Genomic DNA, 19506 nt, shown 5'->3' with positions numbered 1-19506 from the left:
CGTGGTTTGGCTTATAGATGGCGCTGACTGGCACTCCTACTTCTAAATTCACATATAGGCCCAAAGAAGTGGATGGAGGGAAGGCCGCTGTGGTAGCTCAGTGGTTGGAGCATCGAACGCGTTATTCGAAGGCCGTAGATTTGTTTCCTGCTCACGGCTGGTTATTTTTCATCCACTTTTCTTTCTTCTTAACTTTCCTATATATATATATATATATATATATATATATATATATATATATATATATATATATATATATATATATATATATATATATATATATATATGAGTCCAACCGTCCATAATGCGAAGGAAACTATAGCAGAAGGTAATAGACCTATTTGTAATGTAAATGCGAAGAAAGAAATGTAGATGAAAAGATAAATTGCCGTAAACAGGAAGACAACCTGCGACGTTCGAATTATATAGGTATAGTGACTTACCGGTGCAGAACTCATTGCTTCAACACTCGTAATGGTGTACATTATTGAAGATGCCGATATTTTTTTCATACGATACACATAAATACCGACCGTTTCAGGCAGAGGGAGCGTTTCTTGATGAAATAAAATTTACAAATACGCTGCAAATGCAAAGTAACGTATGGAACAACAGTAAATTGAATCAGTACGGGAAGCTGTCATCTTTACAATCAATAAGAATTGTAATGAGCGTAAGCGTACTAAGTAACTTGACAATCGCTGTAGTACGTACAGCCAAACATCACCGTGAACCAAAGTCGATGACCGCGGACCCTCAATCTCAAAACGTACTCGCAGGTATGGATGAACGCGAATAAGAGTCTTAGTTCTCACTTCGCTTTGTCTTAAAACACGCCCTTTTCACAAACGGAGGCTGTGCAACGATTGCAGTGACCTTTAATTGTGTGCCCTGTAACTACAACATACTTATTTAAAGCCTAACGAAAGCCGAGACGTATGATCCTCCCCACCGGGAGATAACATCGCGCGAGAGATTGCCCGCTCACCCCCTCTCCGCGGGCCAAAGTACGCATGAGAGGTAAGAAGCGCCGCGCGCTCATTGCCGTATCTTGCTGATAATGCTGAAAACACAATAGGTCCTCCCCCCCCCCCCCCCGAGATGCCCGCCAACTGCGGTAAGTGGTAGGTATAAATAGCTTGCGGTTTGAATCGTGAAGGTGGTACACGTTGGTGCACCTTGGTGGCTCAGAGGGTAACGCCAAGCATTCACGATGAGGAGGTCCCATGTTAGATTCCGCGTATTTTTTTTATTTTTTCATTCTTGCGTTTTCATATATATAGATACGTTTACATATATAGTGCATGACGTCGACGCCCACGTCGACGCCTACGGCCGCGGCTAAGTCCAGCCGAGAGTGTCCATAGAATTGCTATCGCAATGAAATCTTGCGGAAGCATACGCTGCTGCAGCGAGCAGTGCTATCGTTGTGCTGTCTATCGCTTCAATGCAAAATGAGTAGTGGAAAAACAGTGCTTGCGCAGGTATGCACAATCAGCAAACCCTTATTAATAAGATGGGGGAGGGTCTGCTTGACCATGACCATGCGCTCAAATCGCTTAGTCCCCGACAGAACCATGGTGTTCCACTCCGGGACGCCCCGTGAGGCTTTCACTAGATTCAAGTCGACTAGCACGCATTCTACCCAATTTTGCTGCAAACTTTAACTACCCTGGCACGTAATTCACAGGATCAGCGGTGTGGAATGATCGCCGTCCCGTTTTAGTGAATTCCCACTCTATGCCGACGATGATTGTCTAAATTCACCTGGAGTTTTCGCACAACTGCTGTCGACTAAAAGTGAATTTCAGTTCCTACAGAGAACCACCGTTTCCTCGCTGAAGCGCAATTATAGAAACAAGCAGTTTTTAGAAAGATGATACGAAGACGACAGATCAAACACAAGGCCGACAGGTGCAGGAGTCTCGTGACATAGCTAGATGAAACATCCTCTGAGCAGCAGGGTTTTTTTAGTGTGGTTTTTATGTGGTTATGTTCTGATTACTTTTCATTACGAAAACAGTGCGGTAGAACCTGCTGTAAATATCGTTGTCAATAGACAGAGCTGTACATATCGATGACAAAATTATTTTGGATAGGTGAAGTGTTTCTATTTTTTTCAACATGGGCTTCTGCAGTTCCGAAAAAAGCCAAACATAACATGAAATGTTTTTAAACCCTTTGAAAGGTGTGTAGTTCCAACTTCACATATCTGAGAGGAGCACGGACTAAGTCAACATTCTGCCACTACGACGACGATCCTGATAACGGCCGCTGGAGAACGTACAAGACAGCCACTGACATGACGAATGAAGTGAGTGTTTTGAAAACTTGCATTACTTTGGGAGAGAATAAGTGATTTTGACCTTGCTTATAACATGATAGAGTGCAAGATGTATTGCTATGAAAATAGCTTGATCAGTTTAATGTAATGGGAACAAACATACAATTCTGCCAGAGAAAGTATAAGGGATGTGTTTGTAAGAAATTGTAATGTAAATGGCAAAAAAGAAAGTAGATGAAAGGATAGGTTGCCACCAGCAGGATCTGAACCTGCGACTTTCCAATAACGTGTTCGATGCTCTATTATTGAACTACTGCGGCGACTTACACCCAATCCACAATACTGGGTATTAGTGTCCAATTAAACGGGGACCATCAGTCAGCGCCACTTGTTTCCCTGGCGGCGAATGTGGAACAGGTTGCGCTGACTGGCACTATATTTCCCGAGGCAATATTATCTGTTAGTTTTTTACTGTTTCTAACAAAAACGAGCCCTTAACTATAAACTTTTCTTCACCTTTCAGAGTAGTTAGCACCAGAGTGCGCAAAGATGATGCTTTATAGTTTGAATAAATATATTATTTTTTTATTAACACGTTGGAAAATAAAATCAGAATTTTACAGAAGCGCGATTCGAGCCTAGTTTGGACACCAAAGAAGCTGCTCCACAATATCCACGCAGTGGCGCGAACAACCGCTGCAGAAAGCACCATGATTTCTTTTTCATAAAAAGAAAATTACAAATCCTTGAAAGCAGCAACGCCAATCTTGAAGCAATACCAGAAAAAAAAGTAAGAACTAACGAAAGGACAATTCCACCTCACAAGCTGCTTCACGGCCGCCGGCACGTTTACCAACTACGCCACAAAAACAGGTAGACATGGCATCTAAGACGAATACAAGTTTATGGCAACCGGCCCCCTCATTTTTACTATCACACTAGGAGACGGGTCCCCTCACCTTAGTCGTAGCGTTACGGTGACGGAGCCTGTCGCTATAACTGCATCGCTAATATGACGGGGTCCGTGGAGGTAGCTTCATCGCTATTATGACAGGCTCCCTCAATGTTACGACCACACTACGCTGATGGGCCCCGTCAGTATAATCACGATTACACATAGTTGATGAGACCGTCACTTCAACGATAGTACTGCGCTCACGGGTCCCGTCACCGTAGTCACTATTACACTACACATACGGGCCTCCTCAATCTCACGAAAGTACTTCGCTGACGGGCCCAGTCACCATAGTCACTGCCTACACAAAATCTTGTAGCTGCATAAAGTGACTAGTTGGTATACTTGATGCCCTCCGAAATAAAGCAGTCTTGCTTCCTACAAACGCGAACCAGCATGGCAGATTTTCCGCCTTAAAAAGTGTTTCTTTGCTGGCTGTTCTGCTTTCAAAATGCCCTGAAATATTTAAGGCGTAGAACTTGAATTTATTCTGAGATGCATATTTTTTAAGCTATCAGAACTGCGGACATGCAATTAAGACATCTTTAAAACCACACCAGGTGTGGTAACAGAGGTCAAAACTAATTGTTTTCCCAGTGCCGTCTAGTTTTTTTTTTCAATTCTTAGTGTACTTTTCAATTTCTTTGAAAAACGGGAATAGAATGAATAAATTTGGACACTTTAGCGGGAATGCTATGAAATACCAAAGTATTACTGAAGCCCACATGCGAGTGTGAAAAGTATGTTGCGAGATGTATGAGCTACTGAAAGTTATAGTGATGACAATGGTCTCAAAACCACCGCAGAATAACTTCTTAGATTTAAGACATGGCTATGACCACCAAAGACCTTGGTGTGTTATTCAGGCGTAAAACGCTCAATATTAACACCCATTTAATTCATACCGATAGAAAAAAGTTTGGGACAGCAGTAGCCGTTGGGGTAATTATAAGCCAACAGCATCGCTTGTAATGACGCATCGCTTTTTCATTTCCTGAAACAAAAACACAGCGAAAGTGTGCACACAGCACATCAATCAGTGACGTCTTGGTATTGTTTCATGCATAATTCGTACTTGAAGACTGTGGTGTTGCTTTACAAAAATGCATAATCCCTTTTATTGTGAATTGGTGCCGCACGGGCGTCTAAACGTAACACACACTATTAATCCCTCGTTTTCTTTTTCACGTTGTCACTGCCACAATATACATGAGGTAGTTTTCTTCGGGCTTATCTCTGCATTTTACGCACATCTATATAGAACAGTTGCGCACATTAGTACCCCGTCTATTAAGCCGATGGTTCTAGTAAGATAGCTATACACGTGTAATCATCTCGCCTGTGCCTGCAGCTTCGTCGCAGACGCAACTTGTCACGTATTAACAAAATATTGATTTAATTTCCACGTCAACTTTCGCAGATTATGTCTGTGGCATTCACTGCTCTTTCCTTGGTGGATGAGAAGTTCGGCTGGGCCTTCTACGACGTTGACATGGAGGACATCCGTGGTGACTGCGTAGTCTACTGGGGACTCAACCGTCGAAGCTCAAGTGGCAGAGAAGCAGCAGCCTACTACAGGCTGAAGAACGCCGTTCTACAGCTGAACTCGCTTGGCCGCAGAATGTCGGACAGTCCGAAAATTCAGGAACGCAAAATTCTTAAGGAAGCGCGATAAACGGACGGGCTACTGCCCAAGAGCACCATCATCCTGACGAGAAATTTGAAGTAGCTGCCTCGAAGTAAAGGACTCTTGCTTTCGGCTTTGATTCATGTTAGGAAAGTTTTCGGAACGCGTTGGTGTTTACGCAATAGCGATATTTGTTATTGATGCTTCTCCATAATGCGGCTTACATGGATTTTGGACACATTTTGCAAAGTTCTCCAACGTTAGCATTATTTATTTATTTATTTATTTATTTTGTTACCCTCAATCGCCGAAGCTTTACAGAGGGGAGTGGGTTACAACATGAAAAATATACGTGCTATTTTATACATGAACAAAACTAAAAAAAAAAAAAAAAAAAAAAAAAACTCTACTCAATGAGGCGCAACAAAAGTGAAACGTAAAAATAAGGAAATCACAATGAGCAAATAGTGAATGTAGTAAAATTATACAGTACTAGCAAAAAAGTGTAAAAGTAAGGGAAATGACACGCATACAAAAAATCAAGAATCCACTGGAAAACGCTGGCATCTTGACACGTGGAGACAGAACTTCGTAAGGAGGGGAATAGATCGGATGACTAAGGAGAGCTATCGCGAAATAGGTGAGCTGATAAAGAATGACGAAAGAGGGAGTGATCAGAGATGGAAACGATGTCACCTGGTAGCCGATTCCAATCGTTTGATGTGACCGGTATGAAGGAGCAAGAAAATGTGTTTGTGTAGCAGAAAGTACCTTTAACCTTGTGTTCATGGTCGATCCGAGAGGAGTGATATGTGGGAGGCGTAATGAGCTCATTACGCAGTGATGGATGATGGTAGGTCTTATGGAAAAGGCAAAGGCGGAAGTACTTGCGACGCAGTGATAGAGGTGGCAGTGACAAGTGGTGCTTCATTGCTGTTACGCTTGATGTACGGTGATAATCCGATAGAATAAAACGTGCAGCGTTATTTTGAATTAGCTCAAGGTGCCTAATCAAGTTTTCGTGGTGAGGGTTCCAGATTGCAGCAGCGTACTCCAATTTCGAGCGCACGAGGGTTTTATAAAGAAGCATCTTCAAGGAAAGTGGGGCGTTGCTGAAATTTCGACGTATGTATCCCAATGTACGGTTAGCATTGTTCGTGATGACGTTAATATGGGCATTCCATGTTAGATTGAAAGAAATGGTGACGCCTAAGTACCGGTATGACGACACTTGGTCAAGATAAACATCACCCAGTTTGTATGTTGAGGAGTTATTGGGCTGGCGGGAGACTGTCATTAGCTTGCATTTTTTGGGATTTAATTTCATAGGCCATTTATCGCACCAATTCCTAATGTTATTTAAGTCTGTCTGCAAGATGTTCCTATCATCATCGGTACGTATTTCCCTGTAAAGCACACAGTCGTCGGCATATAAATGAACGGATGAAGAAACGCAGTCAGGGAGATCATTAATATATATTAAAAACAGCAGAGGTCCCAGAACTGAGCCTTGCGGGACACCCGATGTTACACTTATTTCCGGCGAGTCATGACCGTTAACAGTGACGTACTGAAGACGATTTGTTAGAAAGTAGTTGAGCCATGCCAGTACATTCGAGTCAAGGTTGAGAGAGGAGAGCTTATGCATTAGTAAAGCGTGATTGACTTTTTCAAATGCTTTTGCAAAATCCAGGAAAATGCAGTCAATTAGAGATTGTTTATCAAGAATGGTATGCAGGTGATGAGTGAAAAGAAGCAACTGGGTTTCACAGGAAAACGTACGCCTAAAACCGTGTTGGGCCGATGTAAAAAATGAATTCGATTCTAAAAGTTTCGCAATATGTGAATGCAGTACATGTTCCATTAGTTTACACGGAATGCTTGTTAGTGAAATGGGCCGATAGTTAAGAGCGGAGTGTTTATCACCAGACTTGTGTATCGGCACAACCTTACCGACCTTCCAGTCCAGCGGCAAAGTTGCTTGGTCAAGTGACTGCTGGAAAATCTTACACAAGAAGAGAGACGAATATGCGCTTGTTTGTTTGAGAAATTTTGAGTTGATACCGTCAGTCCCACATGATGAGGATGTTTTTAAGGTGTCAATTAACTTCAAAATTCCTGCAGAATCAAAAATGATAGGAAACATTGAGCGGTAGTCACGGCACACAACTGCGTCAACAGGTGCAGCAGTATTTCCCGAGAAATTGGCTGAAAAAATATTGTTAAATAACGCGGCACATTCAGATGGTGGTAGCGGCTCACCAGAGTCATCGTTAATTGATAAATCCGCATTTTGGCTAGAATTGATAACGTTCCAAAATTGCCGGGGGTTCCTTGATAACAATTCAGGCAACGTATGCGTTTGGAAACGATTCTTAGCAGCACGCACAGCTTCCACGTATTCTGCCTCAGCATTTTGATACGCTACCCAGCAGTCACTAGTATTTTGCAACTTGGCTGTGCGGAAATAGCGCTTTTTTCTATTAGACAAACGTTTTAGATGCGTGTTATACCACGGTCTTTTTGTGTTGTTCCGTATGCGTCGAAGGGGAATGTGCGCATTGGTGACATTAGTAACTAAGTTTTTGAAAAGGTCCCAGTTCTCTTGTACACTTCTCTCTTCAAAATTGCAACAAAATGTGTCTAAGTACGCGCACATATCTTGGTTAATGGCGTCAAAATCTGCATTGCGGTAGTCCCGGATGTACTTGTCTTTTTCAGTTCCACGTGAAAAAGACATGGTGATGTCGAAATGTAACACCAAATGGTCGCTCAGACCAGGAAGATAGATAATTGGGGATATGAAGTCTGGATGAGTTGACAAAACTAGGTCTAATGTATTAGACGATTCATTAGTTACCCTTGTTGGTTTCGTTACAACCTGGGTAAAGTTGAAACAATTACAAAAATCTAGGAACTGTTGGGATTGTGTTGAAAAGGGGTCGAGTAGAGGAACACCAGCGTGCCAGGTAATGTTAGGAAAATTCATGTCACCAAAAAGAAAAATTGGTGACGAAGGATACCGAGTGACGACATAGCCGAGAACGTCATGCAATTGATCGACGAATGACGATGTATAGTTTGGGGGACGATAGCATACGCCTAATATAATCTTTGTGTGCTTGCTTGAAATACCAACCCAGACTGTTTCCAGAGAGGACACAACTTCTACTTGAAAAGAGGAAATTGTTTGCGATACGGCTATCAATACACCACCACCCTGTCTATCTTCTCTATCGCACCGATACACATCATATGTGACGTCAGTCTGGAAAATTTCTGTATTTTCCACCGTTGAGTTGAGCCATGTCTCGGTTAATATTACTAATTTTGCCTCCATTGAGGAAATAATAGAATTAAGCTGAATCCTGTGTTTCATAATGCTCCTTATGTTGGAAAAAAGAACAGGGACATTGAAAAGAGCAGTCACGTCATCATTCCTACCTCCGGCTAATTGTTACTTGTGAGGACGACTGAAGTGAGTAGAATTCGCATTCATTTTGCGGTTACGAGTACTAAAGGCGGGTCCATTGCGACTACCCGAAGGCTTATCTTGGGTGACACTGTCGTTTGGAACGGGAGTTGTAATCTTACTAGTTGCCTTCTTTAGTATACTATCAGTAGCACGGTCATAAATGTAGCAAGTGTTACCTACATACAACTTGTCATGGCGAACTGAGAAAGCTGGTGACTGTGGCAATGAGTTTGCAAACTCAAATAGTTTTTTCCGTGCAACTCGTGTGGCTATTGAAAAGTCTTCTGTGACGGAAACATTAATACCTTTAAACGTTGCTCGCTTAAAAAGAACTTGTTGCCGAAGCTTAAAACGACTAAACTTGACAATGACAGGTCTACACCTGTTTTCTTGGTAGCTGCCACCTAACCTATGCGCACGCTCAATTACATCATCAGTTATGTTCGGGTCGACATGTTGCATCAGAAGGCTTACAATTTTTTCCTCAGTTTGTATCCACGATTCCTTAGCGTCCGGGATACCATGAAAGATTAGGTTATCACGACGCGCCCTGTCTTCAATGACGTCAAGGCGTGAACTCATGACAGTGCTTGTTTGTTCGAAGGTTTTCACGGCCTCTTCTGCTAGAATGAGCCGCTCTTTTACGTCATCAATTTTGTCACATTGGGCCTCGATTTTCAATATCCGCGTATTCATTGCGACAAACCCTTCTTCGAAAGACTTCTGCGCCGTCGCGACATTAGCCGAGATATCCACTTGGCCCTGGGCTAGCCTACCCGTCTCAGCCTTTAGTTCTTTTAACATCGTTAGCACTTCTTTTTGCCATTCATCGGGACCGGGGTTGCTTTCAATATCTCCGCAACACAACAGCTTAGAAAGTACATGAACATATTCATCATATGCGGTACACAGTGCGTGGGGGCACGGGAAAAGCAAAGTACATCTGTTGCTAGTGCGCTTAGCAAACAGGGAACATTTGTTACTAACCTGCACGAAGTAAAAAAGTCGCACGAAGCGGAATTGAGCCATGGTGTCGCAGGTGACTTTCCCGTGCCCACTGAAGCGATGCGAAGCACCGAGCCTGGTTATAGCTTGCGCTGAAACTGGTTGCTTTGTCGATGCGGCTGTCCAGGTCAAGTGGAGTGATGCGTCTTGCGGATAATCGTTGAAAGTCATCAGATGGTATGGCGTTTCATCGCTGTCGCTGTGCACCGGCTGATTTGACTGTTGATCCGTAGGCATCAGATAGACGGTGCGTAACACGTGGCAGCTCGGACAAGTGGCGAAACGGACCAGAGCCTGCACGAAGTAAAAAAGTCGCACGAAGCGGAATTGAGCCATGGTGTCGCAGGTGACTTTCCCGTGCCCACTGAAGCGATGCGAAGCACCGAGCCTGGTTATAGCTTGCGCTGAAACTGGTTGCTTTGTCGATGCGGCTGTCCAGGTCAAGTGGAGTGATGCGTCTTGCGGATAATCGTTGAAAGTCACCAGATGGTATGGCGTTTCATCGCTGTCGCTGTGCACCGGCTGATTTGACTGTTGATCCGTAGGCATCAGATAGACGGTGCGTAACACGTGGCAGCTCGGACAAGTGGCGAAACGGACCAGAGCCTGCACGAAGTAAAAAAGTCGCACGAAGCGGAATTGAGCCATGGTGTCGCAGGTGACTTTCCCGTGCCCACTCAGGTAATTAGGCAGGTAATATAGCGGGACTATTTCTTCGCTTAGCTTGCCAGTTTATTAATCACTCTTTCGGGTTCAGAGGAATATTTTGCTGGCCTATACGACCAAAATACCGTTGTTTTTATTTCCCGCGAATCGACCAGTTCAGAAAATTTTGCGATACCCATCATGTTAGATTCGTTGCTGTTCCTGACGCTACCTACACCTATAAGGTATTGTGCAAACTGTATGTGGCTCACGCATAATGAAATGGTTCCTTTCAACAATGTCCTCTAGCCAGTGTGCCAGAAATATGTGGTACGTATTTCCATCATATGTACTCCTAGTCTCTTGGAGATCGTGTTCTTTTTTGTTATCTTTGATGCGGGCCTTGAAAATGCAATACAAATCAAATGTAGGTTGTACATATCTTAAAGAAAAACATAAAGAGCAGTGCATGAAAAATAGAACACTCGAGCGAACACATATGCAAAAACACATGCACATACCAAACAACACCAATGCAATGATAACAAAATGTTCGAAACAAATTTAGTCAGTGATAATGTACATCGTTAACATTCGATCCAACCAGTACAAAATAGCAGAGCACACGTCTAGTCCTTATGGAGGTGTATTCACTCATGTGAACATAACAGTTGACACGCCATGCACTTCAGTGCACATGTATGATAAATGTCATATCATTCAGCGCATAATAAGTACAGTGTCTTACACAAATAAAAGTTCGTTATTTTTAGTACTTGCTTGTGATAGCACTGTCTGGTAAAAAATGTTTTAACACTTTTAAAGCGTACGTCTGTAAAGCCGCAGTTGAACATGGGCCCAGAAGTTTCCTGATACAGAACGACCTGTGGTCTAATGCTAACAGTCATGATTTAAGACGGCGTCTTTGTGTATCATGATGTTAACAGTCTATAAGAAGGTGACATACGTTTTCATCTATAAATCCACATTCGCCTTCGGGAGTTTCAGCTTTGCGCATTCGGTGCAAGAAATGTTTTGTGTATGCGTGGCCTAGCCTCTACCGGTGAATAAGTGTTTCCATAATTTAATGCTAGCCTAACTTCAAAGTAAATGAATGAGTCGATGAGATATGTCACAGCTCGTTGTAATTAGGTCAAACTAAGCATTCTTGCTTATTCTGAAAGTTGTAGCCTATATAAGACTACACAATTCATTTTTCGAAATCAGTAAAAAAAAAAACAGTGACATCTTTACGATGTGCTTGTCGTACCGCTTCATCGGCAGCTGTATTTGCAGGAATGTTGCAATGGCCTAGTATTCACTAAATTTTATACTCATGTAGCGCCTAGCTTGCTTTGGTGAGCTCTTTCAGCGTTTCGTATGTCGTACTATCACTAATAACTGCCGTGTTTGTACTGCAGAGTGATCTTAAAGCGGCCTGTGAATCGCTGAAAAGTACCCATTTTCTCGCGTCTGCTTCCGAGTTTATAAACTTTATAGCATACAGAATAGCGAAAGGTCCAGCTGTAGTAGATGACGTTGTGCGACATAATTTAAATGATTCCTTAATATGGAGCTATCGTTTACTAAATGTTGATGTTGAAGACGTTGTAATACTTGAGCCATCTGTGTAAACATTATGTACCCTGGATACTGCATGTGTATCTGATAAAGCGCTAGTCGTTGGGCAGCTGTGATGAAGATGTCTCTCTTTTTGATAAAGTCATCTACTGAAAAGTCGATGCATGGTATTGTAAGCAGCCAGGGAGTATAGTCAACTCAACAGCTCCAAAATTTATTTCTTGGTTATATAAATAAATTACTGTGCATTTCTTCATGAGCATTGCTTTTATCCCTTTGTGAAATCTCCAGAGCCAATGGGTGGTTTTTGTGTTGCGTCTGTAAGCGAAAAAAATTTGCGACATGCTTCGATTGTTCTAATGAATGGAAAGGGTGGTTGTCGAGTCTCTGCTATGACAAGGCTGCTAGAAGTCACTCGTGGAACACCTAGGCAGACGCGTAGTCCCCTAACTAATCGTCTTTGAAGTCGCTCCTCTGAGGTGTAGGAAAGGCATTGTAAGACTGCAGCAGAATATGTAATTTTTTGTCGTAATAAAGCATAGTGAATAGCGAACATGGATGATACAGATCCACCCCATGATGTGTCAGTGATTCTGCGGAGTATATTCTCTAGCCAATTCACCTCGTTTTCGAGTTTCTTTTGTGATGTGCCCATGATAGCTGCCTGTCAAGTATTACTCAGAGAAACCGATGCTGTGTCACAGTTATTAGTTTCTCCCCTTCTAAGGTACAATTTCTTGTGTCCATAGACTGCTGTAAATATCTAAGAGAATGATTATGCCTGTTGGCCTAAGGTTTATTAGCATATTGTACGTAATGCCATCTTGTCCAGAGGCCAATTTTCGACGACATGATACTATTGCACAATGCAGCTCACTTAACGTAAATAGAAGGTCTAGTTGAGAATGCTCGGCTGAACAGCAAGTGTTATTTTCTGGCTGGCTACTGCAACAGTATTATCGAATGAGCCACATTGTGATGAGCCGGGCCTGCTGATATGTTGACAAAATGCATCTGCAACCACAACTTTCCGTTTGACTGAGGCTACAGAAAGAGCTCAAAATGAGAAGTTCTGTGATACAGGGCAACTAAATGCCCGAATTACAATACAAAATTTAGGAACAGGTGTGGGGGGACAATAAGTGTCACAAAAATCACGCCAGCATCATTTACTTAAACTTTCTAGTCGTCTGTGCAATACACTGTGGATTTTCTGCGCATTTTTGTATGCTTCTAAACTTCCGCTGGATCGATATGCCTTTTCAAATTGTCTGATGGCTCGTAGATGTTCATACTCTCCGTCAACTGCAGCATAGTCTTTCGGAATCGGGACTTTTTTGTACTTTTGTTCACATTATGCTCCGAAAATTAAGTAAAGCTGTCAACGTTCGTAAGTTCACTAATTTAGTTAGTTAGGCGCTGCCGAAATGCTTTACAATTAGTCAGTTTGCTGTAGTGCCAGATGTCATTTAGCAAGTAGGGGTTACTTATAGGGATGGGGAAATGGTCACTACCACGTGTTTCTACATCCGTTGTCCATCCCACACCATTCACTAGATGTTGGGAACACATGGGAACATCTATGCAACTCGAGTGATACCCACGGAGAAAAGTCGGGAAGCCATCATTCAAAATATTCAAATTGCACCGACCACATCAAAATAACATACGTGGCCACATACAAAATGTACATGACACCTATACTAGAATTTTGATTCTCATTGTTCCCAGGTGGCCCTGCTTAAATAATTAAGCCTCTAATTACGCTGGGCCCCGCCGCAGTGGTCTGTGGCTAAGGTACTCGGCGGCTGACTCGCAGGTCGCGGGATCGAATGCTGACTGCACCGGCTGCATTGTCAATGGAGGCGAAAAAGCTGTAGGCCTGTGTAATCAGATTAGGGTGCACGTTAAAAAACCCTAGGTGGTCGAAATGTTCGGAGCCCTCAACTGTGGCGTCTTTCATATATATATGGTTGTTTTGGGACGCTAAACTCCAAACATCAATCAATAAATCCGATTATGCAAGAGCCAGAAGCTTTGCGACTGGTTCCAGGCTTCACAAGTTTGTAGCGAACAGTTTGATAGATCAGAAATCAAACTTGATAACATTTCCTCTTTGTTTCCATATTATGACGGTTCAGACAATTCTAAATTTTAAAGATATGCCTTAAGATTATCTGATTATGCCTTTATATACGGTCGAGACAGCATTTTCTTGCTCATTGGTCCTGGTTTCTTTCACCACAGATTATTTTTGTTGAAAAGCCACTAAACTGGGTGAACGACAACGCTCAAGAGGTTCCAGCTGTATATCTGCCAAACAGATATGTTAACAAAAGACACGAGAGCAGTTTCTCCCCTAAGCCTAAATTGGAATCAAACAGTCCTAAATTAAAGCCAGCTAGGAAGTCATCTTGCACACGTAGAAAGAAATAATGTAGTAGACACGCATGCTCTATTAATAGGGGAAGAGACAGACGTAGGTATTTACGATCCTTTGCTTGCCTGTTTTTTTATAATGACTATCAGACTTCACACCTGTTTTCGAAGCTCCGCCCTTGGTTATTATTCTAGTACTACAGAAAGAACTTGTTATTGATCACCTAATAACTGTGGTGCATGCCCCCTTCAGGTCTAATTCTTCGTTGTCACCAGCCAAAGCATGAACAATTGGCACAAAATTCTTTTCAAGTGTGTAGCAGATACCACGTTTCTCCGAAGAATGATGGAGAATAACATAGCGAATGCTGGCCTACTAAGCCGGAATTATGATTATGGCGTGTTGGGTACCCAGCAGACGTGCTTGCAGCAGTTACACAAAGAGTGTTCTGAAAAGGCTCTTAAAGACGGCTCTTCAAGCTTTCGCTGTGACTCTGCTGTGCGTTCCAAACGAGCCTGGCGGTTTTTATGTGTTCCTGGCCACTGCGGATTAAAAATAATTGAAATGGTGGACTTATTACCTCGAGCGGCATTGCATGGGACAATACCTTCGGTCCTTCCGGTATTGGACAGTATAACTTCGATAAGATATAGAACATTTTCACTACTTGAAGGTGATATAAAGTTAGAAACACCATGAACACATCTTGGACATTTAAAACATCCGTGTGAAGCCTAGTGGTGCCATTATAGACAATTGAAAGTCCTAGTAATAAGTTGACAATTTCACATTCCTCCTTTAATCTGTATTCACACAGTGGGTGTAGCCATATTGTCGCTATACAAATTTTGTTCGGAAATGGAAACAATGGAATACTACTTTTGCCATGTCGCCGTTACAGACTGCTAAGAAAACGGCTTTCATTTTTATCATTCGCAAAGCTAGGGCTGAACGTCCCAGTTAAAGATATTTTTTGGTGCTTCCACTCGGGGCTCTAGCCAAAGGAGCACTTTTGATGCAGTTTGCAATTTCTTTCAAGGAAGAAAATCGACTTTAAATTCATATTCTTATAAGCGTTACTAGAGTTGTCATAATCAATTCAAAATAAAACATTGAGCTTCTTCAATTATTGCACTTTCAAGATAAAGCTATAATCTCTGATCGGAATGGTAAAAAGTTATTGCACTCTTTTTGTTTTAAAGAACGTTCCTTCTTTTTTTGATAATAATACTTATTTTTGAAATGTCAAAAATTCGTAAAATAAATTCAAGGGCTATCTCACTGGGAGAGTGTGAGCCATGGTAGAGGCGTTACTATCATCATCATGATGGCCTTGAATCTAGCCTGTGGCCGAATGAAATGTGGCTTTACAGCACAACATTGAATCAGATTACGGAAATATAAAGGTGGCTCGTGAAGCGTCCCCTACTTTGGGATGGTACAGCCAGATCCACACCTTTAAAATACTAACGCTAAGCAGTTTATTTGAATCTTTTTCAAAGCAATTGGACTACAATTGTCACCAGAAAAGACAGAATTGCTCACTGTAGATGGTGAACGATCAACAAATCCAAACAAACAGATTACACTACGCATAGGCGAAACAGATATCACTTTTCCAAATGGACAAATTAGAATTTTTTCGGCACAAATTTCTGACTGCAACAGTCCAAATCTTGGATCTGTATTTTAAAACGCAAATGGAATTCGATGTTGCGAAATTCTGCATATCAGATCAAATGCATATAGAATAAGAATGGCTGAGCACGGCACAATGCATGCCGAACACTTGCTAAGAGAGAGAGAGAGAGAGAAGACTTTATTCACAGAATCCTGCGTGGGGTAGGCTCCGGCATCTCAGGGCGCAGTCTACACTTCTAATTTTCTAGTCTCTGCAGTCTTATAAACACTGGGACAAGAACTCGAGGGTTGAACCTGACCCGACAGAGGATACTTGGGTTCCCATGCCCCACGCTTGAGGGTCACGAGTTCCCGTTCTCCTCTGCCTGGCCAGGGCCCCCTCGTGCCGATGGATCACCCATTTCTGAGATTGGCAGTCCACCGAGCGGATCCACCACTCCATTTGCGCTGGCAGTTCTTCTGTGGTAATCGGACGGATTCTGTACGACACCCCTGTGTATGATTTTTTCAATTTAGATCTCGCGGACACTGACAAGTTACACCGGGCCACTCTTCGTATGATTACTGGACTGCCAAACCACACAGGGAACGACGACCTGATCAATATAGTAGCTATATCACCATTACGAAACATAATAAGCAGAGCACAATTTCGATTGCGATGTCGATTGGTAAACACGCCACAAGGAAAAAGGGTTATGACATGGGATAAACGAGTCCGCGTGATGCGAGTGGCTGTGAACCTGCTAAGAATGGCACTATGAAAGTGCCACTAAGTACTCGAAGGAAACAACGTCTTATCGCCAGACGTGATGTGAAAGCACGAAGGCAACTGAGAAGAAATTGGCTCCGAGCAATCCTCAGAACTCCATTGAATTTACTCTGATGCTACAATCAGCGATGAAAGAGCCTGCATGCCCCGCGTATGCACGTCTGCACTAGAACTCAATGGCTTTCACAGTTGTCATTTTCCCAGGGGTGCATTTCTGCACGCTGAGTTATTGGCTAAATGGGGGACTGTCAATACTATTCCCCTTAATTTGGTAGGTATCATTCGTGAAAGAATTCACTATCGCACCCTTCTAGGTTCGTACTTGGCAGTAACTCAACTTACGGCACCAACCACTGAAGATGCTCAAGCCTACGACAACCCGAAAATATAAATATATTTCAAGATATCGAAACAACTGTTGAAATCTTTTGGAAACAGGGGCATGCTGGTATGGACGGGCGAAACAAAGCCTCTCACGTGGTTGCGCTCAAGCGCGTGGGTCAGACCACATATACGATTCCCCGTACTCCAGTTGCACACCACCCTCAGAATACCAAAATCCCTATTTTTTGATATGAATAGCAGGCTCTCCTAGCAGAGTACTGATGCATTGAATTCGAACTAAAATGAAATCACACAGCGAAAATAGACTGTTGAAAGCTACACCAGCATTTATGCTAAACTACAAAGGTGGGTTCACGTATCAACAAGAAATGTAGTCTTTTTTTTTGACAAACTAATGGCCAACTCTACATACACAACACCCATATACGAGACAAATGGAAACAAGCTAACCGACCATCGAGTGACAATATTTCTCCTCGTTGCAAACACTGTGAGACACTTTGGCGAGCAGATTCAGAACGCTTAATTTGGACATGCGCGACATACGCAAAAGGCAGATGGCAGATTAAGCGTCTGCTGCCAGACGACATCAACACTGCACAGAATTTGTTAAAGTGAGACCCTGAAGCACGCAAAGCTCTCCCGATAATCGGCTGAAAAAGTAGCCTGTTTCGAGTACTGTAGGAGAGGTCACCTGACCCGTGCGAAGGCATGACATGAAGCTGCTGCTCACCTTTTATGCCCCTGGCCCATTTCTCACCTCAAACCCTACAGTAGCCAAGAGTCGCCCTTTCCTTAAATAAAGGTCCCATTCATTTATTCTTTCAAAGGAAAGGCGTTTTCTGTCGGATCACACTTGACAAATTTCACCCTATGTTGCCACAGCGAGAAGGGGAAAATCTGTAGGCTTCGTCAAATACGCATGAGATGGCCCTAAAAGCTATCATATTAGCCTAGAGCAAAACCATGAGCTCCCGTTGTTAAAACAGACTCGTGTCGAAGCACGGAATCTCGCGTTGGAAAATTACGCAGCAAAATCATCCTCCTGTAGAAGTCAAGTTACTTGAATATGTGGCGCACACCCACGCTGGGGATTGTCAGAAAACCGGATAGCGATACAACAGAAGTAGATCATGAAAATGATAGTAATGGTGTGCACTCTCTGATGGCGGTGACCCGCAACGGGGTATGGCCGATAACCAAGGCGCCTCGCACACGACAAGTAAAATTGCGTTATGTATGCTTTCTTTCTATTGGTGTGTACAACTCGGTAGGTCAGCAAACGTTCACGGGACGTAATTTCGTGGTTTCTCTGCTACTACTTAATCAGAATTTCAATAAGCCTATTGGTGCATACCAGTCACATGGACTTTTGAGTACTATAGAGCAAGATTGGATCAATATTTTGCAAAGAAGTTTTTATTCCTTTCTACTACGAGGAAATGAGTGAGGTACGTTAATTTTCCTTTCGCAAGGGGTGCTGTCGGTTCTGTGAGTATCCATAACAATCGATGCACGTGATTCACGGAGCTCGAGGCATTCGTCGGCTCGAGCCAGGCAGAGCTCGCCAGAAGAAGAAGAAAAACGCTATCGTTCGGACACGCATTCGACTAGCTCCGCAGTGGTAGTAGTAGCTTTCTTGTCGATTCGCCATGGCCGCGCATTACTTGCCTAACCTGCGTAAGATTATCACCAAGAAGACCAAGAAAGCGAAGCCGGCGGTAAGAGCGCTGTTCTTGCTGTAAGCTGAATGATGAACAACCGCCAAGGAGATCGGGTGGTGAAGAGGAGGAGGGGGGGAGGGAAGGCAACTGACGACCACCCACGTTCAGACGTGAGGGGTAGTCGCAGAGGGGGCCGGTGCTCCCGCGTGTCCCACGTACCGAGTTCAACAAGGAAACGCAGTGACAGCCCCATATGACAACACTTTACGCTAAATATATCCTAGCAGTAGCATCGCTCCAAAGTAATGCCCTATCTGTGATAATGATAATGTCAAGGAAGACCTATATTATTACCCATGGCTCATTGATAAAATTGCAACGCCACCGATTCCCCTGTCCTTTTGTCTTTTATAGCGTTTACATGCATTTTCCTGTTGCACATGTGCATCATAATTGAATCAGTATTCTGCACTGTTTGCCCAGCTATACGATACGAAACAGTGCATAAGTGTTGTGGTGTCAGTGAATACCAAAATTTCGAAACATTGCGGTGAAATTACACAGTATAGAAGCAACAAGTGCAGCATGCTGCCCGTCAAAGCGCCCACTTTGTCGCTTATCTTCTGTGCCCTGTCTCTGCTCTGCTTTCCGGTAAGCCAAGCTGACTGTTATTCCTAACAGAGAACGAAGCTGTCCGAGCCGCTGGACTTCCACACCGAGAGGAGCCGGGTTACGACTGTCTCATCCGGTGTCGTGCACGCTTCCGAGCCACCGAACCCGCTGGTGCCCATCGGCAACCCACTCCGACCCACACTGATACGCAAGCGTGTGGCCGCCGCGGTTCCCGTGCCGAAAAATCTGCAACACTGGGTCTACACCGTACCTTGGCGCCGTGTCATCTACGTGGCCGTCGCCGTGTTTGTGGTTGTGAGCATCGGTGTCACTGGGATGTTCGTGGCCATGAACACTGGTTCCAAAAAGCCTGTCTGCGACGAAGCCTGCATGCAATACACCACGGTACGTTGTCGAGTGATTGCGTAAGCCATCACAAAGGAGGCATGCGGCAATGCAAGGCTGTTCGCTCGTACAGGTCCTTCTGTCCAATGTAGTAGCAGTGCATTCAAACACAACA

General features: G+C 43.3%; 1 protein-coding gene across 26 annotated transcripts in view; it reads left to right on the top strand.

The window, feature by feature from the left end:
- LOC142817944 (uncharacterized) overlaps nt 1–19506 on the top strand; it is a 134881-nt gene that overhangs the window by 81809 nt on the left and 33566 nt on the right. For 25 of the 26 annotated variants that reach the window (XM_075895975.1, XM_075895987.1, XM_075895986.1 and 22 more), the window contains 2 exons: nt 2189–2314; nt 19056–19391. In XM_075895975.1, the coding sequence (XP_075752090.1) occupies nt 2189–2314; nt 19056–19391 (462 nt within the window). The remainder of the gene's footprint in view (nt 1–2188; nt 2315–19055; nt 19392–19506) is intronic. The other variant, XM_075895974.1, reaches the window with a different exon arrangement.

Source organism: Rhipicephalus microplus, chromosome 5, assembly GCF_043290135.1.
Source record: "Rhipicephalus microplus isolate Deutch F79 chromosome 5, USDA_Rmic, whole genome shotgun sequence".
In the NCBI taxonomy this organism is placed as follows: domain Eukaryota; kingdom Metazoa; phylum Arthropoda; class Arachnida; order Ixodida; family Ixodidae; genus Rhipicephalus; species Rhipicephalus microplus.
This window is presented reverse-complemented; position numbering and strand designations above follow the sequence as displayed.